This window comes from Aethalodelphis obliquidens, unplaced genomic scaffold (assembly GCF_003676395.1).
Source record: "Aethalodelphis obliquidens isolate GAN/ISIS:26980383/991018 unplaced genomic scaffold, ASM367639v1 scaffold94, whole genome shotgun sequence".
Classification (NCBI taxonomy): domain Eukaryota; kingdom Metazoa; phylum Chordata; class Mammalia; order Artiodactyla; family Delphinidae; genus Aethalodelphis; species Aethalodelphis obliquidens.
This window is the reverse complement of record NW_020838038.1, coordinates 1,884,431-1,909,102: the sequence shown is the minus strand read 5'-3', so window position 1 is coordinate 1,909,102 and position 24,672 is coordinate 1,884,431. Positions and strand designations below refer to the sequence as shown.

At 42.8% G+C, this 24,672-nt stretch overlaps 1 protein-coding gene across 1 annotated transcript in view; it reads left to right on the top strand.

Moving 5' to 3' along the window:
• GRPR (gastrin releasing peptide receptor) overlaps positions 1 to 24,436 on the top strand; it is a 273,527-nt gene extending 249,091 nt beyond the window's left edge. The window contains exons 2-3 of the mRNA XM_027095749.1: positions 15,942 to 16,293; positions 17,710 to 24,436. Of these exons, the coding sequence (XP_026951550.1) occupies positions 15,942 to 16,293; positions 17,710 to 18,099 (742 nt within the window). The 3' untranslated portion in view covers positions 18,100 to 24,436. The remainder of the gene's footprint in view (positions 1 to 15,941; positions 16,294 to 17,709) is intronic.
• The last annotated feature ends 236 nt before the right edge of the window (positions 24,437 to 24,672 follow it).

The window sequence follows — 24,672 nt, the reverse complement described above, 5'->3', positions numbered from 1 at the left end:
GCAGTGTATCTGACCTTGTCAGGGATTGAATAGATTGGAGGCTGGGCTTGGTCTTTGTGAGAACTGGTCTATTTCTGGTTCAGTGCTACTACTAGGATGTACCTCTTCGGGCATCTCAACTGTAAGCCTGGGGTGTTTACCCTGGCTTCTCTCCTTTGTGGGCCCTGAATAATTTATTATTCCCCTTCATCCTGAAACTGCTAGAAGCTCTTCTCAGCTCTCAGTTTCTCTTGGTGCTGCTTGAAATTTGGTAAATGCCTTAAGGGGAAAATGATGCTGAATAATAGCTTCGTCTCTTTGCACTTCCTTTCTCTCCAGGATTTTGGCCCCTCAAATCCTTACTGCCTTGTTATTTCTCTGATGTTTTCAAAGGGATTTTCTAGCTTTTCATTTCTGGAGAGTTGGTCAGCAACAAGCTGGGTTGCCATTATCAGAAGTGGAAAATCCTGTACCACCTCTCTTAAAGACCTGATCTGCTGCCCACCGAGCTATCCACATCCCAGTTCCTCTAAAGAGGAGTCCAGAACTACCTAGTCAGACCTTTGAGATCAGCATTCAGAGAGATCAGCATCAGCATTTAATTGCTCAAATTAAATCAGCAATTTAGATGCAGAGAAATGAGCTCTGGCTAACCTCAAAGTGAGTAAGTCAGGAATCTCAGCTGAGGCCTGCGGCAGTGGACACTGCCAAGTATTATAGGTACATCAAAGCCTCTGGGATCTTTCAACTAGGCCAGGTCTCTTAGCCCCAATAAGCAGGAGCGAGAGCTGACATTTAGTTATGCAGTGATTGATAAAAGCTGCAATTTTGTGGGAAGGACAGCGCCAAAATGTTGCTAAGATACGCTTCTTTAAACTTCAGTTCTTTATTACTTTTTCTTTTTTTGTATTGTACCCAGACTAATTGGCCAGTGGTGATAGCTAAAGGTTACATAGGAAAGAAATAGGGGGAAAATGTGAAATGCGGCACATAAAGAAATTTATTTCCAGTGTGAGCAGAATTTACTGTGACAATAGATAATAGGTCCATGTGACTCACTTATTTCTATGCTGTCTACATATAAATAGAATAACTACAGGTCAACTTTAAGCTTTTCAGGGTTTCTTTATTCTCTTTGGTGGTGCTTGTTTTTATTGTCAGGCAATTTAATACCAGGGTCAGGCCTCTGTTATGAGAAATACTTTAAACATAATTTTAAAACAATATAAAATTATGTAAAAACAAAATTACAGTAGTTTATCCGTGAGAACATATGGGAAATGCTTATTTATTTTAACATAAATGGCGGACAAAACAGATTGTTAAGAATTTCATTATCTTTTCCCTCTCCACTTTAAATGATTGGAAACATCACAGAAGAGCAGAAAAATCAGAATTTGGCATCTTTTCTTTCCTAGATTGTCAACAGAGGTGAAATTGAAGGTTAAAATGATGGCTTCAGGAATACATATATATACTACAAGATGAAGATAAATGTGGTCAGTATTTAGTTTTAAGCATTCTTCACTTGTGCTTTAAAAAGCCTGCAAATCCGAAGTGCTGTAGACGAATATAAGTGACGTGGGGATCCAGAGACGGAGGTTCTACTCTTGGTTTTCAGCTAACCGGCTGTGGGAACTCTGTGGGCACCAGTTTCCTCTTCTTTAAGTTAAGGAAATGGGACTTGAGGATGCCTAAGTTTTACATTCCATAGTTGTATATAAAGCAGGTTTATAATCAAACATATTCTCATATGTCTGTACCATGATGACAGCAGGGCATATACCGACCTAGCATCATCTGTTCTGAGTCTTCCACGAAGGAGAATATACATGTGTGAGTATCATTCTCTTGTTCTTTAAGGACTTTACCTGGATGTATCTCAGTCCCTCGACCAGATTTTAAATCCTTAGTGGCCAGGGACTTTTATATCCATAGTGCCAAGGAGAGCCTGAGATACTAAATTAGTATTTAAATGTGCTGACAGATTGACTAAGTATCCTGAGCTATGAGTGTTTAATACTGGAAGACCAGTGCCAGAGGTTAGTGGCCTGTAGTCTTCACTATCACGAATTAATAAGCCTAATGGGCGGTTCAGTGTGAAATGCAAGACGGGCTTTCCTCTGTCTAAAGAAGGAACCACCAGCTCCAGTGTGGACAGGCAGAGAGCAACAGAAACGTGAGCCCTGGTCACACATTCAGTGCACATAGGCCAGGGACCGGGGAACCTTTTCCGTAAAGGGCCGTATAGTGGATATTTTTGGTTTTGTGGGCCATGAGGTCCCTGTTGCAACCACTCAACTCTGCCGTTATAGCGCAAAAGCAGCCATAGACATGATGTCAGCAAACGGTCATGGCTGAATTTCAGTAAAACCTTATTTATGGACACTGAAATGGGAATTTCGTGTAATTTTCACATGTTGTGAAGTATTCTTCTTCTTTTGATTTTTTCCCCCAACTATAAAAAACGTCAAAACCACTCAGCTTGTGGGCCATATGAAAACAGGCAGAAGGCCAGGTTTGGCCAGCTGGCCTTAGGTTGGTGTCCCTGATATACAGGCGTGTACACACTTGCTGAGGTGGTCATTTAGCAGAGAGAGTTTCCTATTTAGATGGAGTGGGACCTAAGGGGATCCATGACCCCTGTCCACTTAGCCAGGACAGACTTCCTAGGGAAGATCATAAAGACAGATCATACAGCTGTGTGATGCTTTACGGTATGAGGCACCATCATATCAGGCACATTAGCTTTTGGATCATCAAAAAACTGAGAGTCAAGCCAACGTTTTTAAGCCACGTGTCTTTTCCAGCATGCCTGGGTCCTCTGTGACACTAACAGTTGTTTAAATGAAGAAAATGAGAGTTTTAAACCCAGACTTAGCTGGGTTCCAGCTCCCATAGGAGGGAGCATCTTTTCATCATGCGCTCATGTAAGCAAGTCACCTTAAAATTGCTAAAAAGGGAAATTGTGCTCAGGGAGAATCATTTCTTCAGTACCCCCAGGGATTCTTCTGGACTTGAAATGGTTAGAGAAATAGGATGTGTTTGGGTCACAGGAGATCTCTTGGGAAAAGCCTAATAAGATGGTGTCCTCCAGACTGATCTGGGGTAAGTGGACTTGAGAGGAGGATTTGGCTAGGAGCGTGGCACCAGAGGAGTGGGTTATTTTGAGCATTGTGAACCCATTTCCTTACCTGCAAGTAAGACAATACAGGCCAGACAAATTGGGTGCACAGTTCTAGATTTTTAATTTTAATTATATATTTGTTCAATAAGCAAAATAGGCATAAAATGAACAAGACATAGACCCAACACTTAAGAAACTCAGAGTCCTGTGACCCAGGGTGCATGAGCCTTTTTAATTTCCAGGATGGAATAAGAGAAAATGTCACTGAGTGTCCAGGGCTTATGCTTCTCTTGACCTCTTCTGTACCTAGTACAGGACCGTGCAAAAGTAGGTGCTGAAGATATGCTTTTGATTATTAAAAGTGCTAGTTTTTGAGGAGTGGGGATGCTTCACTTCATTTAGACGGGACGTGTTGCGCTGGAGCTAATTCTAGGAGGGATCTGTGAAGGCAGGGGCGTTGTCCTCTAGTGACCACCAGGGCTCCTCAGAGCTAAATGGACATGGTGCCCAGAGAGGCCAGCTGGTATCTGCAGAGCGCCGCCTGCTGGCTAGAGGAGTCATGGGCATCTTGAGGCAGAAATGCTTAGGCTATAGACTCTAAAAAAGATCTCAAATTGTATGCTCTGGATTCTGCCCAAAAGACAAAGGAAAGTTGGAAAGAAATATATCAAAACATCACATGTAAGACTTATGGATGATTTTCTTCTTTTTTTTTTTTTAAGAATTCTCTGTCTAAATTTCTACAATGAACTGTTAACACTTTTATATTAAATTTTTTAACTGAAAAAAGTTGTTCAAATGAACTAACTTCCTCTAGACCACCTTCCTTGACATTGTCTTTGCTGAATCAAAGCAAACTTTTCCAACTGGTTCTTAAGATACCCCCAAAATTTCATGGTGACAGACTTACAAACTCTTTTTCCCTCCCTCCCTCCCTCTTCCTTCTTTCCTTTCTTCCTTCCCTCCCTCTTCCTTCCTTCCTTCCTTCTATTATGTTTTGGAGGTTCACATTTAATAGAGCACTATTCATAGTAAGGATAAATTCAAAAGCATTGAATTTTGTTGAAGAGATGTCTGAGTTTGAGCTCTGATTCTTCTAATTGTCAACTGTGTGACTTTGGGCAAATTATAAGCCTCAGTTTTCTGATCTGTAAAAAGGGATAAGGGTATTTACTTTTCATATTTCACAGGACTGTTGTAATTTTTGTCATGGTGAAATGAAATAATGTGTTGACTTCTTTATGAAATGTTAGAATTCCCAGTCAAAAAAGTGAGTGTACCATTAGCATGATTGTTGTTTCTGTTCATAAGGGAGCTAAGAGAGTGTGGTTGAAATCTCACCTGATTGATGTTCTAGTGGACAGTCACTTGAAAAGTGTTGGGAGCTGTACCAGGCACACAATAAGTGCTAATAAGTTTTGGTTAAATAAAAATTGAAAAAGAAAACGAAACGGAGACAGCCTGCTTATACAGAAATAGCTAATTATGGAAGTGGGATTAGAACACGGGGCTCCCAGTCTCCCTCCAGTCCCTCTCTCTCCCTGTCTTGGGCTCCTTCACCACTAGCGTTTACCTCCGTGATGCTGGCAGGATCAGCCTTCTGGGCCAGGAGACCTAATAAGCTACAAAGTTGGGTCACCATATCTCCACGTATAAAACCTCTCACAAAAGGTTATTTAGATATAGTGCTCTTAAATTTTTATAATTAGCCACAATGACTCATATGCCATGATGGTATTTTTGAGCTTTAATGATTCTTATTTTGAAATTAAAAAAAAGATAATGTATTTTACTGAGATAATTTAGAAACTTAGAAATTCTTTTTTTTTTTTTTTTTTTTTCCGTACGCGGGCCCCTCACCGTTGTGGCCTCTCCCGTTGGGGAGCACAGGCTCCGGACGCGCAGACTCAGCGGCCATGGCTCACGGGCCCAGCCGCTCCACGGCATGTGGGATCTTCCCGGACCGGGGCACGAACCCGCGTCCCCTGCATCGGCAGGCGGACTCTCAACCAGTGCGCCACCAGGGAAGCCCAGAAATTCTATTTTTATCCTCAATAATTTGAAGTATATTTAAAAACTGAAATTGTCTCATTTTCTGTATATGTTTGATAACTTAACTGGACCAGGGGAAGAACTGACATACTGGATGCGGTTGGTGGACCCCAGAGGTCACTTACAGACCTGGGCTTCCTGTGTTTCTCTGACCGAGGGTGATCCTGGCCAAGGGAAGGTGTGCGGCAGGCCGGAGTGCCCTGAATTAATACTGCAGGACAATTCTCGACCAAAGAGGGATGGGAGTCGGTGGGTAGACACACCAGCCTCCTCGGCCCTTGGTGGCAAGTTCTGGAATGTGCTCACCACAGTCTCTCAGGGGGTCCCCAGCTGGCCTGTGCTCCAGTTGCCCTGTGTGGTACCCTATATTGCCTTTCATCCCCTCCCTGTGCCACTTCCCCACTCCCTCCCTGTGCTTCCGGAGAGCCCCTCCCAAATAAACTACATGCACCTAAATCCTTGTCTCAGGGTCTGTTTGGGGGTGAATGACAATTTATATAGACAATTAATTACCCAGAGTCTACTATACCCTCTACGCTAGAGCATTGGTGATTTTTTTTTTCTGTCTTTGTGATTTTTTCCCCGATTCTCTGTGTATCTTCTATGCCACGCAGTAGAGTAAATGCAGGCTGCGTAACTATAATTTGAGATGGGATTTATAAACGTTCTTCAAATTTTTTGGCTCATAAATTGCTGAGGGCTTCCCTGGTGGTGCAGTGGTTGGGAGTCCGCCTGCCGGTGTGGGGGACGCGGGTTCGTGCCCCGGTTCGGGAAGATCCCACATGCCGCGGAGCGGCTGGGCCCGTGAGCCATGGCCGCTGAGTCTGTGCGTCCGGAGCCTGTGCTCCGCGACGGGAGAGGCCGCGGCAGTGGGAGGCCCGCGTACCGCAGGAAAAGAAAAAATAAATAAATAAATAAATTGCTGAAAAATTCTAACAAGTTATAAATATATGTTCCTCTCTCCGTAACATTTTTGAGGAATGGCCTTCGAACAACTTGTGCCAGGATGTTTGCACACCTACTGAAATTTAACTGGGTTACTGCTTTCCTTTGTCGTTTTAAACATACCCTCTGGCAACTGTAATATTTCATCCTGTTTATACCCCTTCTGATGGGCTCCTTACGGGATTAGCAGTGAGCTTTGGAATTAGATCATCCTGTTGAAACCCAGTTTGGGCCCAAGGGTCAATAGTTGCTCAACTCTTTCTGCCAAAGCACCATCAGATGTCCAGCAGTTGCCTGTGTTTGTCTTCCCATTTTATACCTCAGCTTCTACATCCCTCAGAGCCCTACACTTCTGAAGCCTTCCCCATGTCATTGGCTCTTTCTCTAGCCTCCTTCCAGCCTTTGGTTTTTAGTCCTTCCCTGATGCCTTTTTACCTCTACTCCAGTGTCTCACTGAGATGGCCTCTTTAAGCCCTCAGAGTTCTGAATATATGAAAGAGTCCAGACCTCACTCTTGGCCTCAGGCCACAGAGAAGTTCAGGGTGTATATATGGGGGTGAAAATGCAGGAGATTAGGTATAACAGACTCAAGGAGGAAGAATAAAAATTTTGTGTCTGTCTAGAAAGACACTACTTTCCCCATGGCTGCAGCAGGCAGGGAAGAGACACTCTGATCCTTTCTTTGGTTTTCTTCCTTAGTTCCAATACCAGTAAAGGGGAGCAGAATTTGCCCCAAAATGTGCCTCATTGGCATAAGGATAATTTTCGACTTTTTTTTTTTATTCTTTAAGAAAATAGCACAGGGACTTCCCTGGTGGCGCAATGGTTGAGAATCCGCCTGCCAATGCAGGGGACACGGGTTCGAGCCCTGGTCCGGGAAGATCCCACATGCCACGGAGCAACTAGGCCTGGGTGCCACAACTACTGAGCCTGCGCTCTAGAGCCCGTGAGCCACAACTACTGAGCCCACGTGCCACAGCTACTGAAGCCCATGCGCCTAGAGCCCATGCTCCACTACAAGAGAAGCCACTGCAATGAGAAGCCCACGCACCGCAACAAAGAGTAGCCCCTGCTTGCCTCAACTAGAGAAAGCCTGCGTGCAGCAATGAAGACCCAACACAGCCAAAAATAAATAAATAAATAAATTTTTAAAAAGAAAATAGCACATATAGGAGAAGCTCTAAAAACTGAGTAGAAGTTACCCTGTTATAGGAAACATTTACATTTATAAGGGAAATCTCCATTTGTAAGGGTGTCTCCCTTTTGGTACCAGGAAAAAGAGGATGACTCTAAATCTCTAGAAACTTATCAATGTAGAAGGCATGGACTGAAATCTGTAGAATGAGCTTATACTTTACTGTTCTTTGCCTGGTAACCTCCTAGGACTGGCTCCCCCACCCACTTCTTTTTTTTTTTTTTTTTTTGCGGTACGCGGGCCTCTCACTGCTGCGGCCTCTCCCGTTGCGGAGCACGGGCTCCGGACGCGCAGGCCCAGCGGCCATGGCTCACGGGCCCAGCCGCTCCGCGGCATACGGGATCCTCCCGGACCAGGGCACGAACCCGTGTTCCCCGCATCGGCAGGCGGACTCTCAACCACTGCGCCACCAGGGAAGCCCTCACCCACTTCTTTGGTCTTTAGCTGAAGATGGTATTTAAGGTGATGGCTCGGGTCTTTTCAGGGAGTTACTCAGTTTTCCTGGGTCTCTCCCATGTTGTCAAGGAGGTATACATGTTATTAAACTTCTGTTTGTTTTTCTCCTGTTAAGCTGCCTTTTATTGTATGGGGTCTTAGTCAAGAACCTAGAAGGGTAGAGGGAAAATGATTTTTCTTCCCCTACACTAGAAAGCCCAGGTTGCCTGGTCAACCACAGGACCATCATTATAGGAAGCAGTAGGGCCTGGTGGTAGAGGCTTAGGGGAGAGCCTGCATGGGCTCAAATCTTGTTTCCACTGCTTAGCACTGATGGCCGTGGAAAGCGTACTTCACATCATTTCCCTCATCTGTAAAAGAGCAATAATACTAGTACCTGCCACATATTATTACTACTAGAACTGTTGTGAGGATAAAAAGCAACATTTTAAACAAAATTCATAGCTTAGTTACCTGATCCACAGGAAGTCTCCAATAAGTTTTAGCCATTATCATTGTTGTTGTTTTTAACAGAATCAATCTAATTGAAACCCAGGTACAAAATTGTCCTGTTCCTCCACAATCTGTTACAAGAAAGAATCCCCACATGACACTTACAGAGTAAGCCTTTGAAGAAAGTAAATATTTAGAAGTCTAACTGCCTGCATCCATTGTACCCCAAATGTCTCTTCCATCTGCTGGATGGAGGAATAAACAAAAATACTTTGATTGGGAAACAGAGCCTTCCTTACATAATCAGAGGTAGAACTCTACATACAGGAAGGTCATCTCATTGACGTGAATCCATACTAAAGAGCAAATGACTGATACACACTCCCTTCCTCAAAGCAGGGAGACAGTGGGCTCCTCCAGGGGGAGAACACAATGGAGGGGAAATTTTGATTCACAAAGGTGTAACTTCAGGATTTTACTCAGAGGTGGTCCTGCGTGGATCCACGATCTGTATCTGGATCTCTCTGAAGAAAATAAGAAAAAATAAGAGTACACTTTGTAATGTGGATCTTGATCCTCTGTCTTGGTCTGAGTTTTAAGCTCCCCTCTTCTGGAGACAAGAAGGTGTTCACTGCAGACCCTTAGAAAGCCCCCTGAAACCTTAGCTAAATTTTCTGGAAAGTGTGTTCTGGGACAATGGACCCCAAAGTGGAGTTCACTTCTACTTATTTTGATTTTTATTTAAAAATAAGGATGAATTAAAAGTTAATACTGTGTAGTATCCAAATTGAGGCTCAACCTGTCACTGAGTCCACGTCAGAGGGTCCCTTGTCATGTGCAGCTCAGGCAGCAGGAGTGGGGTTCCCGCCATGTACAAGTCTCAACAATGACCTTACTCTTCCCTGCACTTTCAGCTAATGGAGAGGCATTACAGACTGACATCTGCTTGTGCATAATCTAGTTTTAATTAACCTCCCTAAATGAACATTAGCTTAAAAATATTCCTGCCAAAACAAAACAGAGCAAAACAAAACCCCACAGATTGTAGATGATACTAAAATTGCAACTCCAAGAGAACAATATGAACATAGCAGAGAAGACACTTCCCTCATTCCTGGTAGAGTCGCTAATCAGATATGACACATTCAATCCCATTGAAATTATAATTATAATAAAGTTTTTCCCATGACAACAGCATTTACTGTTAATCAAATATATACCACATTATTTTAAGATTATTATTTTACTACTTGCTCGTCTTTTAAAAATTCTATATTTTAGAGTAAGTTTTCTCCCCAACCTGTTTATGAACTCTTGTGTAATACCCACCCACATTCCACAATGAACATTTCCTAGATTTTGTTCTTACTCTCTTTGTAGCACATATATATGTAAAGTATATAATAATTATATGTCTCTCTAGTGTATATATTTGTCTGTTTGTTTTGTTTTATTTTACTGAACTCTGGAAAGTAAGGTACAAACATCCTGACCTTTCACTTCTAAGTACGTTTGTGTATTTCCTAAGAACAAGGACACTCTTCTACATAACCCCAATGCTGCTATCATACCTAATGAAATTAACAATAATTCCTTAATACCAAGTAATGTGTAATCCATGATCAAATTTCCTCCATTGTCCCCAAAATGTCTTTTATAGCTTTTTTTGCCCCCTAAATCCAGGACCAAATCAAGGCATATGCATTGCATTTGGTTATTATATCTCTTTTTTTCTGGTTTTATTATGACACATAACATTGTATAAGTTTAAGGTGTATAACATAATAATTTGACATAGGACATATTGTGAAAAAGATTACTTGTTATATCTCTTTAATCTCCTTTAAGGTAGAATAGTAGCTCCCCTACATTCGTCTAAAACGATGATGTTGACTGTTTTGATGAATCCAAGCCAGTTATCTTGTAGAATGTGCCAGAAGTGGATTTGTCTGATTGTTTCTTCAAAGTAGATTCAGGTTAAAAATTGGAGACAAGAACACTGCATAGGCAATGTTATGTCCTTCCCGTTGCATTGCACAGGAGGCACAGGATCGCAGATTGTCCTGCTATCAGTGATGCTAAGTTTGATCAGGGCCACATTATGAATTTCCTGGGCCCTTTGCATTTTTACCTTCATGGGATCCTTTCGCCATAAAACATATAAAAAAGTATATTTTATAGTTGTATTGGCACAAAGATAAATATAATCCAAGGTGGATTATGTTTATTTTTTTCCTGATTTTAAAAGAAATTAAAACATTTTCCCGAGCCTCTAAAGTTATCATGGGCCCCAGACCCGTGCCTGCCTAATGGAGAAGTTCGCCCTGGGTTTGACCCCTTGATTAGAGAGGTGACCTCTGGACCTCCCCAACATAAAGGTGCATTTTCCTTTTGTAATTAAATAGTAATCTGTGGGGAAACTCTTTGAGACTATGTGTATATCTTGTTCCCCGAAAACCACTCCCTCAGTGGTTTTACTATTTTTGCTTGAATCAGTTATTACATTGAAGGTTGCAGGAATTATGTCCTGTTCAGGGATGAGAATACTGAGGTGCAAGGAGTCTGTGATTTGTCCAAGATCACAAAGCTAGTGGGTAGAATCACCATTAGGAACTAGGTGTCTCTGCTCCCAAATTCACATTAGAGCCCCAAGGAAACTGGAGTATATTAAGAAGGAGTGAAAAAGAGCATTGGAGTTATTTGGCCCAGAGAGAAGAACAGAAAAGGATGACTATAATCTGTTACATAACTAAAGATAACAGTTGATGGGTACCAAGGACCAGCAAACTCTCCATTTGCAGTGTAATAGCTCAAAGGAGGTAAGACTCCATTGCTCTGGACCACAGTCATTTTACAAACCAGCTAATAATTGCCTCACATTTCTTCAGAAAAGTTCTTGGCATTATTCTCAGGAGGAAATAAAGCCAATGTTTAATAGTCTTGTCAAATCTTATTAGGTATTAGGATTCTAATTTAAATGCTGACAATGTGTCAATTACCCTAGAGAACATTTAGTTCATTTCGTTTTCTCTTCACCTCAGGCCTCTCCAGGTAGCGTGCATTAGGATTGTAATCGAGGTTTTAAAATATTGTTGTTCAACAATTCCTACAGACTTCGGTAGGTAATTGTGAACAAATAGGGGCTGAAATGCTGGATCCTTAAAACTAAACAAACTGCCCGTGTTTGAATAAAAGATATACCTTTCTGTGGGCAAAGGTTGCCAACCCTGGGTGTGGAAGCCAGCTACTTCTACTTGCCAAGAATCCCTTTGACACGTTAATCTTGCAGAGAGAATGTTTTGGACCTTTCCGGTGTTTGCATAAGAAAAATGAAGCACGGATGTTTTCAGCAGTGGGAAGCAATTGTCTTTGGCCCCATATTGTCAGAGGAGTGAATTGGTCATTCTGTGGAAGAATGACTCTTACTAGGTGTGCGAAAGTGAATCTGCTGTCGCTTATTTATGAGAAGTTGAAAATAAAAGACACATCTGCAAGTCACATATTATTAATCTTAATTGATTAGCAAGTATTTGCTGAGCCTCTACTTTGAAATAAGTGGTAAGAGGAACAGGGGACCTGGAGCATTTTCAGTGATACAGAAAGAAGAGAAGAGGAGAAGATATAAGCTTCTGACCTCAGGAACTTACGAGAAAGTCAGGTAGAAAAGACGTGCCCATGGAAAGCTAGCAAGCAATTCAAGGTAGTGCAGAGTAAGCGTAACACGAGAAGAGTGAAATTAGGTTGGGAGAAGCAACGGGAATTATCGAGGCCTAGATTGATCAGCAAAAGCTTCAAGATGATACTTATAAGCTGGAATTTGGAAGGATAGGCTTCAGATGAATGGAGACTCTGGAATCAGGCATGATGAAAGGGCGGAGGCAAGAAAGTGATGGCGAATTTAAGAATAGGACATAGACTAGTCTCTCTCTTGAGTACAATCGAAAGTTGACAGCTCTTTCTTTCAAAGGACCGGAAGTGGGGGATAATCTATGCGAAATGATCCTGGAAATAAAATCTGATGATGGCGTTAAATGACCACCATGTCTAATTGTTCTAAATAAGGCTCTAAATAAGGGCATAATAGCACCTACCTGTTGGAGTTGTCTGGAACATAAATGAGATCATTTCAACGCTATTCTCTGCTTGGCACAAGGCAAGAGCTTAGTAAATGGTATTTCTGTAATTTCTTTGATATTTTATGAATATTTCATAATAGAAAACTGTTGGCAATGCATTTTTACTTATTTTTTAATTGTAAAAATGATATATGAATATATATGAATATTTTAAAGCAAACCCTAGACATTATATTATTTCACTGATAAATATTTTAGGGTGTGTTTTTGTTTTGGGGGGTTTTTTTGGGCTGCATTGGGTCTTCGTTGCGGTGCGTGGGCTTCTCATCGCAGTAGCTTCTCTTGTTGTGGAGCACGGGCTCTAGAGCGCAGGCTCAGTAGTTGTGGCACATGGGCTTAGTTGCTCCGCGGCATGTGGGATCTTCCCGGACCAGAGCTCAAACCCGTGTCCCCTGCGTTGGCAGGCGGATTCTTAACCACTGCGCCACCAGGGAACTCCTAGGGTGTGTTTTTAATAAATAAAGATTTTTAAAAAGCACAGAACCACAATACCACTATTATACCTAATACATTAAAGATAATTCCTTGATATCACCAGTACTAAATCTATATTTGATTTTCTTCAATAGTCTCAAAAATATCTTTTTATGGTTGTTTGGTTTGGATCAAAATCCAAAAGGAGTCTACATATTGCACTGATATCAGTCAGTCTATAAACCATTTTCTCTGCTCTTCTATGCCGTATATTTGTTGAAAAAATGGGGTCATTATTCCTGTAGAATTTTCCAGTTCAGGATTTGACTGACTGCATCATCTAGCAGGTTCTTCTATCCCCACATTCCTTGAAAACTGGTACATAGATCTAGAGGCTTATTTAGATTTAGATTCAAATTATTTCTCTGGCAAAACTATAAAAGAAATATTTTATACTATCTTTTATGTTTTAAAAGTTGTGAATTTGAAATAGTAGCTCAATAGTTCCCATGGCATTTTGCACTTAGGAATACAAGACTCCCAAGAGAGAAGGAGGTAAGCCATTCGCTCTGGTTTCTGCTTCATGCCTGAGGGAATCACCTTCCCTTGGAGAGTTAATGGTACTTGTGACTGCTATCTGCCAAAAAATGCACATGGAAGTCATAACTACCAGTTTATCTCTAATGGATTTATCAGAGATATCTTTAGTCATATACATCTCTGGCTGAGGATATTCACGTATCTTTCATTAAAAATATCAATTCAGGGCTTCCCTGGTGGCGCAGTGGTTGAGAGTCCGCCTGCCGATGCAGGGGACACGGGTTCGTGCCCTGGTCCGGGAGGATCCCACATGCCGCGGAGCGGCTGGGCCCGTGAGCCATGGCCGCTGAGCCTGCGCGTCCGGAGCCTGTGCTCCGCAACGGGAGAGGCCGCAACAGTGAGAGGCCCGCGTACCGCAAAAAAAAAAAAAAAAAAATCAATTCCTTGCCTACATTCTAAACTAGGAATTAAAATGTTTGAAATGACTAGTGACTAGAGAAAGCACCACAGGACAGTAGAACCTCCTTTGAAATTTTTTTTTTAATAAGTGTTTTTTTTGTTTTTTGTTTTGTTTTTTTCGCCATGCCGTGTGGCATGTGGGATCTTAGTTCCCGGACCAGGGATTGAACCCGCCCCCCTCCCCTGCATTGGAAGCGCGGAGTCTTAATCACTGGACCGCCAGGGAAGTCCCTGTAATTGTTTTAAATGCACTAATACAAATTATGGACGGAAAAGCAAACCCGGGTACACAGAAGCAGGACTACAGTGTTGTTATGGAGTGTTGGGGATATCTGATAAATAGTCACCTTTTCTCCCCTACCTGAAGTGGGAACAGAGAACTAGATATAGAAATAAGACAGATGACAATAAAAATAATTACTTCTATATCTCATAAAGCTGTTTGGAGAATGTGACCTAGGTGCCCAGCAATAATGAACTTGCAGACACTCTGATCTTCTAAATTAGATATGCCACTCCCCTTGTCAGGGACACTTAGATAAGCATAGGCCTCTCTAAGCCCAGTGCACATGCTGGGTTCTTTTTCCCAAACTCACCACTCAAAACTCACTCCCCCTTCCCTGGAGGGACGCAGAAAGTGAGCGAGAAGTCAGAGTGCAGCCAAGAGTGGTAACTCAATGGAGGTTTAATCAACATGGAAATAAGTGGAAATAACTGTTCCTTTCTCACTGAAGTCCACTATATAAGAGTATCACAGGCAGAACCCAGTGTCAGCACGGCGTTTTCAACAATGAACACCCTCACATTTAGGTGGTCCCAACGCATATCACCTTCTACACTATAGCAGCTCATGTGCAGTAGAACAAATGTTTGTGCCGTGTGTGCAAATTGCAGTGCTGGCAGATACCAAGATAGAAAAAGACCCAGTCTTTGCCCCCCAAAGGCTCATCCTCTAGTGGGTTCTCAACAGGTGGACCCAAAATAAGTGTGTGGCCCACTGTGCTAGGCGTTGTATGGGAAGTTGTAGCAGGCATGGAGATGCTCTGCTCAGACCTCCCTTGAAGGAAAGACTTGCTGTTCAGCTCTCAGCTCCTTCTGGGTCCACTTCACGTTTCAAGCTATGGTCATGCTCTTCTTGGGCAGCTCCTGCCTAGTGACAGAACCAGGTAGCAACTGAGGTCACCTTCTTTTTGGGTGGCCCCAGCCAGTGACCAAGCCAGGTGGTGATACAAGGGCTTGGCCATTTCCACCAAGACAGGACCCCTTCGTTGGGCAATCTTTGCTCCTGAGCTTCCCATTGGGCTGGTGTAGGGCGACCAGCTGTCACCGTCACTGGGACTGAGAAGTTTCCCAGGGCATAGGACTTTCAGTGCTAAAACTGGGAAATGCCCAGGCAAACTAGGATGGTTGGTCACCTTGGCTGGCGTAGACCTTGTCAGATCTGCATCAGGGTCTGGCAGCTCCCTCTGCGTAGTCCTGCCTCCTTCCCTTTCCCCACAGGTGTTCATCAACAATAAACTCTGTGTCCTCCTGACTACATCTCAATGTCTCATTCCCAGAGCACTCGACCCTCGACAGGGGCACAGGTAGCACAGAAACCAGGAAGGACCTAAATATTGCAAGAGAAGATGAGGCTGAAAGAGAGGGGGCGGGGCGGGGAGATTCATTTGTTAATTACAGGGATGCTTCTGTGTGTGACTTTTTCAGCGACTATTTGCTCTGCAACCTTTGAAAAAGAAAAGAGGCTTATGTAAATACTCAGTGACAAAAGGTTTCCTAAACTGCATTTGAATACTCAAAATGAAGGCTTTGCCAAAAAAAAAAAAAAAAAAAGCCAACCTTCTTGTTCCAGCATCCTTTGTTAAACACGCGTTGTTATTCATTTCTGTGATTTAAGAAGAAAAATAAATGGAGCTTCAGGTTTTCTGAGAAGTATTCTTAAAATCAAGAAAGAATGTGGGCAGAATATTACTGCAGGGGGAAGGGAGCAGCACCCTTCAGGGCCAGGACTAGGATGAAGTGAGCCAGGTACTTGGGGTGCAGCATTTAAGGAGGTGCTCGCTGTCAGTTCAGAGTCAGCGCTTGCATGAACCTGACAGTCAACGCCTCCTTAAGTATTGCACCTCAGGGGCCTCACTGGCCTCACCCTAGTCCCGGCCCAGGCACCCATAATAGTAATAGATAACTTCCCTCTTCCCTGCCCCAGGTACAAAGCCATCGTCCGGCCAATGGATATCCAGGCCTCTCACGCCCTGATGAAGATCTGCCTCAAAGCCGCACTGATCTGGATCATCTCCATGTTTCTGGCCATCCCAGAGGCTGTATTTTCTGACCTACATCCCTTCCACGAGGAAAGCACCAACCAGACCTTCATTAGCTGTGCCCCGTACCCACACTCTAATGAGCTGCACCCCAGAATCCACTCCATGGCTTCCTTCCTGGTCTTCTACATCATCCCGCTGTCGATCATCTCTGTTTACTACTACTTCATTGCCAAAAATTTGATCCAGAGTGCTTACAATCTACCCGTGGAAGGGAATATACACGTCAAGAAGCAGGTAGGTGCTTAGAAGTGATTCATTTCCTCCTTGGGGATTTGATTCCTTGCGTTTCTTTAGGACTCCACTGACAAGTTCAGTATCTGGGTGGTCACGTTGCCTGATTCTGCAGTAGAAGTGGTGAGTGATCTGTGGCCAGATGGTAAACAGGAGCTCCTAGCTTCAGAAGACTTGGCATGCAGGTGTTCTTTAAGAATCTGGTTCTCTTATTAAAGAAACCTAGGCAAGCGAGGTGTGGAGAACCTGAAAGCTTTGGAGTATGGGTTTCTTTTTGAGAAAAATCTGTTGTTGTTTTTTAAAAAATAAAATGTTGAGGCTCCTAGGGATGTGAGTTCTTTAAGCTCCAATCACATTGTTTGGGTGGGAAGACAGTTACCACATGTGATAAAGCAGAAAGGGCAGGAAAACGAGGCTGGTTGAAGAAAAAGCAGTAGTTTGATTAAGATGGGTTCACATTGATTTGAGTTCAAATCCAGGCTTCCTGACTTACTTACCCTTTCTGAGAGTCAGTTTTTTATCCATGATGAGGGTAATAACCCATATATTGTAAGGCTGTTGGAGGATCACAAGAGAGACACATGTACCCCCAGATGGCCCAGAGTGCAGGATGCCCTCCTTATGTGTTAGGCTCCCTTCTCCAATCCCCCTGTCACCCCCGTAATTTCATCCTGTGGTATAAATGGTAGAAACCAGGGGCTCTGGCTTTGTCGTCTTCATCAGTTTTTGTCTTCTAGTCCAAATGTAGATCGTGTAGTATTTATGATGGACAAGCAGAAAGACTCCCTCCATTTCAAACGTGTAGCTGACTCAGTTGGAGGCTTCACCCTCTAAAATTCTTTTTTTCCCTCATCAATTATGGGGGGAAAATGGCAGTTCTCAGTGAAACTGTCTCCCTGCTTGAAAGAACTCTCAATGGTGAACATCCATTGTACCCCAGATTCTTTAAAGAGAACAATGTTTCCCCTTGCCGTAGCAGAGGGAGTTGGGAAAAAAAGGAGATGCTCAGCCCGCTTTTCTCTGAGACCCTTCCTGTGTTATATAGGCCAGAAAAAACTTGAGAGTAAAAAAAATAATAATAGGCAGTTATCTTGGTTTGGCGAATGAGGAAGAACAAAGCTGGCTGCTTTTTCAGGCCTCAGAGGGAAGAAGAAATTATTAACTGTGGAGCCGAGAAAGACATGAAGTCATATGGCTGATAACTGCACCAATGCCCTCCTGAGGACAGAGGGGCACTTACTAGAATTTCATCGTGCAGTCCACTCAAGCATGTAATCAACTTTGTTTAAAGAGCTCAGAGGCACATTGGAACTATTGAACTTGTTTTCTGTGGCCTTGTGAGCCCGTCCATTTCCCTAACTCATTTTCCCCATCTTTTGCTCTGCCCACATCTTTGCCTCTGTGTCACTCTGTCCTCAGATCGAATCCCGGAAGCGCCTGGCCAAGACAGTGCTGGTGTTTGTGGGTCTCTTTGCCTTCTGCTGGCTCCCCAACCATGTCATCTACCTGTACCGCTCCTACCACTACTCCGAGGTGGACACCTCCGTGCTCCACTTCGTCACCAGCATCTGCGCCCGCCTCCTGGCCTTCACCAACTCCTGCGTGAACCCCTTTGCCCTCTACCTGCTGAGCAAGAGTTTCAGGAAACAGTTCAACACCCAGCTCTTCTGTTGCCGGCCCAGCCTGATGACCCGGTCTCACAGCTCCGGCAGAAGCACCACCTGCATGACCTCCTTCAAGAGCACCACACCCTCCGCGGCCGCCTTCAGCCTCATCAACGGAAACATCTGTCACGAGGGGTACGTCTAGACTGACCCTTGACCCTGCCCCCTAGGGACTCCTGGCTTTGCCTTATGGCTGGTAAGGAACCCTCGCCTCTGTTGTTGCCTCTGTACCCTCCAAAGACCCTTTGGCAGGCTCATGAGCGATGTGGGCGGGTTGGGGGGAGGCCCAAATGGGTCACCATTATGTTGGAAAGGCCCATCAAGGCGTGTGTTTTCCATTTCAACTTGTGAATGCTGCTTCTGACGCAGAGCAAACTTTCCCTTTTTTAGAAAAGGGAACAAATAGGAAATCATTATTTTAAACATTAAACCCTGACATACAGATGTGCTCAACTAAGTCATAGAAACTATATGAACAACCAGATTTATATAGCAGAGAAATTGTACACTGAATGTCCACTTTGTGAAAGACTTCACCTTGTCATTTCTTTAAGCACAAGTCAGTGCTTTAAGAATACGATTTGAGTCGTTTTTCAGGAATACTTATAATCACAAACCAAGGAACTTTTTTTTACACTTGTAATATGAAAAGTCAACCCTAGGCGAGTCCCATGTATAAGGGACAGTCCCCAAACTGATAACACTGGAAGCCAATTTAAAACAAATCCCTGAGTGTCGATTGTTTTTAAAAGACATTGCTGAGGACATAGGAGAAACACTCACCACATCATTTTAAGGCAAAAACACAACCAAACACACTGACACATATATTGAGGCCCAGGTGTAGCTGGGGAGTGATAGCTCACACTCTGAATTCTAACTCAATGCAGGTCCTTTTTGCTGTTGCCCAATTGCAATCATCCATGGTGTGGTTCCACCATATCAGAGAAATCCTTCGCGGGGAAAATTGATCACATTATCCATTCATCAAACATGTATAGAAGTGCATAAAGTATAGTATTTATTTTAGGCATATAGGTTTTCAGACAAATGTATTTACTTCTATTTGGCTGTCCTTGTCTGCTACAGTGAAGAAGTAGTTTCACATGAGAAGAAAGGGATCATATTTGAGTGGAAATAGAAACATGTTTACATTTAATACCTGCTTTACCTAAAGTCTGTGGCAGGAAATGAATTCGATGTCAGTAATATGTGTTTCTGTCTCAGTATGTGTAAGAAAGTTGCAGGGGGAGGCCTCAGCTTTAAGAACTGATTGAAAGACAGCTACAGATACATTAAGTTTCTACTTATGAAGAGTATTTATGAAACAGCCCATGTGCAGAAAAATACTGGACTTAAATCTTTTTTGTTTTCTAAGTGAGTAAAAGGATTTGACTCTCTTTCTTTAGATGCCCTGAATCAAGTTTTTCTTGACTCAAGGACAGGCCAATTCTGACAGATTGCAAATGTGTTACCCCACTTTCAGATAAATCCAAATTCTGCAAATGTGCCCTCATGTGTAGCCCTCACACACTAAGACAGTTTTAGTTCCGGTTTTCTCTATCCGGGTGAGATAGAACAGTCAGCTCTCTTTTCCACATGAGATTTTTATAAGATTTTTGTGTCTTGATACAAGGAAGTGCTCACTGTCTACAGAGCTTTAGCAGTTGGGACCAAGACTGTTGTAAAGATCTGTATTTATAATTGTATTAGCTGGAGTGAACCTCTGCACTTCTGTTTGCTACATGCAGTTACATACTGTACACACCTGCTTTCCTGGTGCTCCATAATTACATGGGACAGTTTGAAAAGCAGACAGGTAGTATAGCTGAAAGAACCAAGATTTTTAGCTTGACATCCCAACTCTGTCATATATGTGTGTGTATATATATATATATATATATATATATATATATATATATATGGCTAGCATTTTTTTAACTCTCTAGAATGAGAGGACAGTCCCTTCTATTGCTGAGATCCTCTGAGCCCCATCATTGTTTCGATTTCTGTCTCTTAAGCATTTATGTAGCCACCTGCTCACAGTTGTCCCACTTCTGCCACCTTTGCAGCAACTCCTCTTGAGAAATCCTTCAACCACCATTCTACACTCATGTTCCCAATAGTGGAATGGAAGGAGACAGACAATTCCATTGCTTCAAATAATTTGTATGAATGACATCCCGTTAGCTTGTTATGTTTTGTAATTAGAGCTGAAAGAGATAGAAGAAAACACCTTGCTCAATCTCCTCCTTGTACAAAGAGTACCTTTCCTATTCACACTTCTTCAACCTCCACGCACCTGTTATCTTGAACTGCTGCACCACAGTTTTACCCTTGGCTTTCTTCAAAACTCTTGAGTATAAGTGACTCCATACCTAGCTAGTTGCTAAAGTGCATAGCATTCTGGGTTCCTAGCATGACTTGTTCGAGCATCTCTGATCTCCCTGCTTCCGAAGACATTTTGGGAGTAGGACTTACCTTAATGCCTCCTTCATTTAACATCATGGCATAGACTGTGTCTGGCCTCCTTTCTAGCTTCTAGATAAACAGGAGATCGATGTCTGGGTCTAGCTGTGTGTCCTTAGGCAAATCTTATCATCTCTTTGAGACTCTTCAGTGAAAAGGTTGGAGGAGGCCTTTGCCAGCCAGTGACCTAGAGGACTGATCAAATTATTTTGTGAATCAACTGATGGATTGACTCCAACTTTCTCACTGGGGTGAACTCAGCCGGGCCCTTCTCTAGGGAAGTCAAATTTTTATTTCACCTCCGGAACCTAAAATCACGGTGAGGGAGACCCAAGCCCCCACGTGGTATCACCTCTCTGTTAGGGCTGAGTGTGGCAGCGGCTGGAGCTAAGACATTTCACTCCTCGCCTCCAAAGATAATCATGTTTAGAGCTAATGTCTTTGGTGAGGGAAAAAAAAAATCAATTTTGGCTGTGGAAAACCATCTGTGTTTATTCAGTTTATTCAGACACTACCTTTCAATCTATCTTAAATTGAGCCTCCCTGAGGCAGGCAGCTCAACAGTGACAGATTAAGCAATAAACAAAGCAGTCTTCCCACCAACGGCTGCTGCTCGGAGGGATTTTCCACAGCAAGAGATCCTGGCCCCGCCATGTTGTTGACGTGATGATTCCCCATAAGTGCAGATGGCTGAACCCTGTTCTTCTGGCTGCCCTCACTCCCCCACTGAACCTGGCCTTCCACCTCATTAATAAGCCCTGGATTTCCCTGCTTTGCCCCACAAACAACTTGGGTTCATCTTGAAGGATGGAGAGCCCTTAGATAAAACAGTTTAGAGGCTACTTCACACAGACCAAGTTCAGCTTGTTAAGAAAATATACGTTAAATAGAAATAAATAAACTTGTCCACAAGACATGGGCACACTTAAGTTATAAAGTCTTCACTTGTGTCCAAGTAGCCGTTGGTTACTGGTTTCGGAGTCTACTCACGTGCCAAGTAGCTTCTGGTAATAGTGATTAGCTTTGTTTGGGGACTACAAGTTGAATGACACCCTCAGTCTGTGGACTGCAAGGTGGCTAAGTCACTTTTCCCGGGAGCCAGATAGAAACGATGGCCCCGGGAACCTGACTGTATGAGAGTGGAATAATTGTACATACGGTGTTGTGATGAGACGGGGAGGTGCAAACTTTCTTGCCATTTGTGCCCTTCACACCCACACCAGGAAGGAGCTCCCATTAAAGAGTAGCTTAGAATTAACCCTGGGTTGCTGAGAGGAATGGAGCACATTTGAAACATTTGTCTAATATTTGGCTGAATTTTCATAAAATGGATTAACAGCTGAAAACAAAGGAATTAGTCACTCTCCTGGGACCAGGCTTTGTGTGAGCTAGTCAATGAAACCGACCCCTAACAAGCTCTACTTCATTCTGTATCTGGATCGTCACTTCTCTCAGCCCCAACCTCGACAACTCCGCCCCCCGCCCCCGACACACATACACGCCCAACACAAACACAAACACTGTAATATCAAGCAATCTCTTACCATGATATTTGGCCTTCAAAGACACCCTTTTTTAGGAGCAATCAACAAACCGCACACTGAGAACAAGTTTTTCTCACGTGAAAGTTCACATTAGAAATGCATTTGGTGGAATTTATCTAAATTTTTAAAAAGTTGAAGAGCCCCTCGGTTAAAATATTACATAGTCACAATTAATTCAAAATATACTTTGCATTGACCTAGTGTTCATGGTCTACATTGCCTCATCTAATCCAAGCCTTCGCTGCTGACCAGAGAGCTGCTTTACATCCTTTACTGTGGAAATTTGTAAATGACATTGACTAGTGACCATTCACTATTAGATTAAAAGGCCCAGGGAACTATGAGGCCGAAGCATGAAAGTGTGGGTATGGGACCAGATTGACGTTAAAAAAGATGATTTCATATGGTTCATCGTAACCTGATCTCATTCATTCTCATGGTCCATTCTGTGCTATTGAAGAACAGTGCTGATCGTCACCACCCCAGTTTACAGGATAGTCTGTTGCCCCTGCAAGTGACTCTGTTTAACTTGGCACGAGGGAGTGAATGGAGTTGTCGATGGTTGCCTCAGGAGAGGCATACTATTGGGAATGGCATTCCGCATCTGAATGGAGTCCTGTGGCTCTAGAAGTGCTGGAAGGAAGGGGCTCAACTTCCCCAAGCCCCGAGGACGTGCCACATGCAGTGCTGAGCACGTTGCTGTTCATCCTGACCAGCACCTTGGAGAGCATTCAGAAGATGAAGCCAAGGCTCAGGGAGATCGCTCCACGATGCCAAGGCCACATGGCACAGCTGAATGACAGAGCATTAACCTGGGCCTGCATCTCTCTTACGTCCTCGTCCAGTCCACCGCTCAGCGTTGCTTCCCAAATCCAGCCCGCGTGAGAAACTCAGTCCATGGAACATAATAGACCGTCCTGTTCCCTGCTCTAGATCTTGTCCAAAGGCCTGAACTAGTGATAAAGTCAAAGAATATGCACAAAGGGCATCGAAGATGTTTCTAAGCATATAAGTTAAGGACTCACTGCAGGCAGAGGCTGAAATGCAGCACAAAGTAGGTGGGCAAGGAGGTCCCTTAGTTCAGTTAGCCCCAGAGACACAATTCAGTTGCAATCGAAGGCCCTGGGAAGAATTTCCCACCTGGTTATGTGAGTAACTGAGGAGAAAAAAGCCTTGGTGAAGTGCCGTGTTCAGAGAGAGGAGCCCAGCGAGAGGAATCAGTCCAGGCGCCCTCCTTCAAATCAGGATTAGCTGGCGAAGAGGTGTCAGGAAGAGGTGGAACCACCCACTTCCCCTCAAAAGAGTAAGATGTGACAGTGGATGGTTTCCTGGAGTCTGGAGACGCAGGCTACGTGAATAGCCTTGAATAGAAAACGATCTCTTGGACTAAGGGGCCAAGTCATGGGCTCAGGTATGGACCTATAGCTATCTGAGTGCCCAGCCCTAAGTGCCCTGTTACAATCCCAGACATCACTGTCTCTCTGCTCTCTCTGAGCTCACGTTCTAGAAAATAAGATTATTTTCCTTTTTTTACCCAAATTTAAATTTCATTCCCAGAGCTATAAAATGCCATGGAAGGACTCACGTAATTTTATGGTCTTTTAAAAGGATCATTTTAATGGATAGTAAAACCTCACACACTGAACACCTCATAAATTCCCAGACAAGCTTGAAAATTTTGGTATAATCCAAGAGTTCAGTGTTCAAAGTACATTATATAATTTGGGCCTGTTGTGAATCTAAATTTTTCATCACTTTGCTTCAATTTTAGCTACTGATGTTGATATATCAATATTGACCATGTACAACATTAAGAAAGTTAAACTGATTTTCTTTAAAAATGTTTTTTCCTTTAATTTGGGCTTAACTGATTCAAACATGACCTTTTTGCATCCGAGTCAGCAGGGTTTTGGGTAATAAAGTTTGTTGAAATGGTCAATTTAGTGAGTTGTAAAAATACCTGGCACAAACTTCTTGAATGTCATTTTCCATTTTGTTTTAAATATTATACTCATATTTTGTAAATTATAATTGTATTTGTTACTATTAACTGTAAATATTTATTACATTAAAAATGTGCTCTGTATTAAATAACTCGGAACAAGTTCCAGGTGTGGTACTTAGTATAAATAATGTCATGGCTTGGATTTGCCCAGACTCCTTAGAGTAATGAATTATTTATAAGAAATTCACAATAATAATGTGAATGATTCAGATCCTTTTAAATGTGCAAACTTAACTGTGTGACCATGTAAAATTTTGTCTGTGAATCGTGCTCATTGATTGTACTCTTATTTTTCAAGAAATGTTCCCAGTGCTATCACATTGTACCTGGTCTGTATGACATTAAGTCAAATCCAGCGTAGTAAGCTGAATATTCAAGTCACAGAAGATAAGAAATGTGTTTTGTTTCTTAATATAATAAAGCATAATTTATGAAATGGACAGATGCATGTATGCAATGTTCAATAAAAATATAGCTGTTGCATGAATGTAGTCTGTGGCTATATGCCCCATAGTTCCTTGGTTCCAGAACCATCTATCAATACACCAGAAGCACCCAGGCTGCTTGTTGCAAAAGGCAGATTCCCCAATTCAATCCCTGTTGACTCTGGAACATCTGAGAGCGTGGCCTAAAAATCTGCATTTTAAAGCACCCTAGGGGGTTCCTTAGAACGTGAGAGTTTTGTTTCATTAAACTTTTA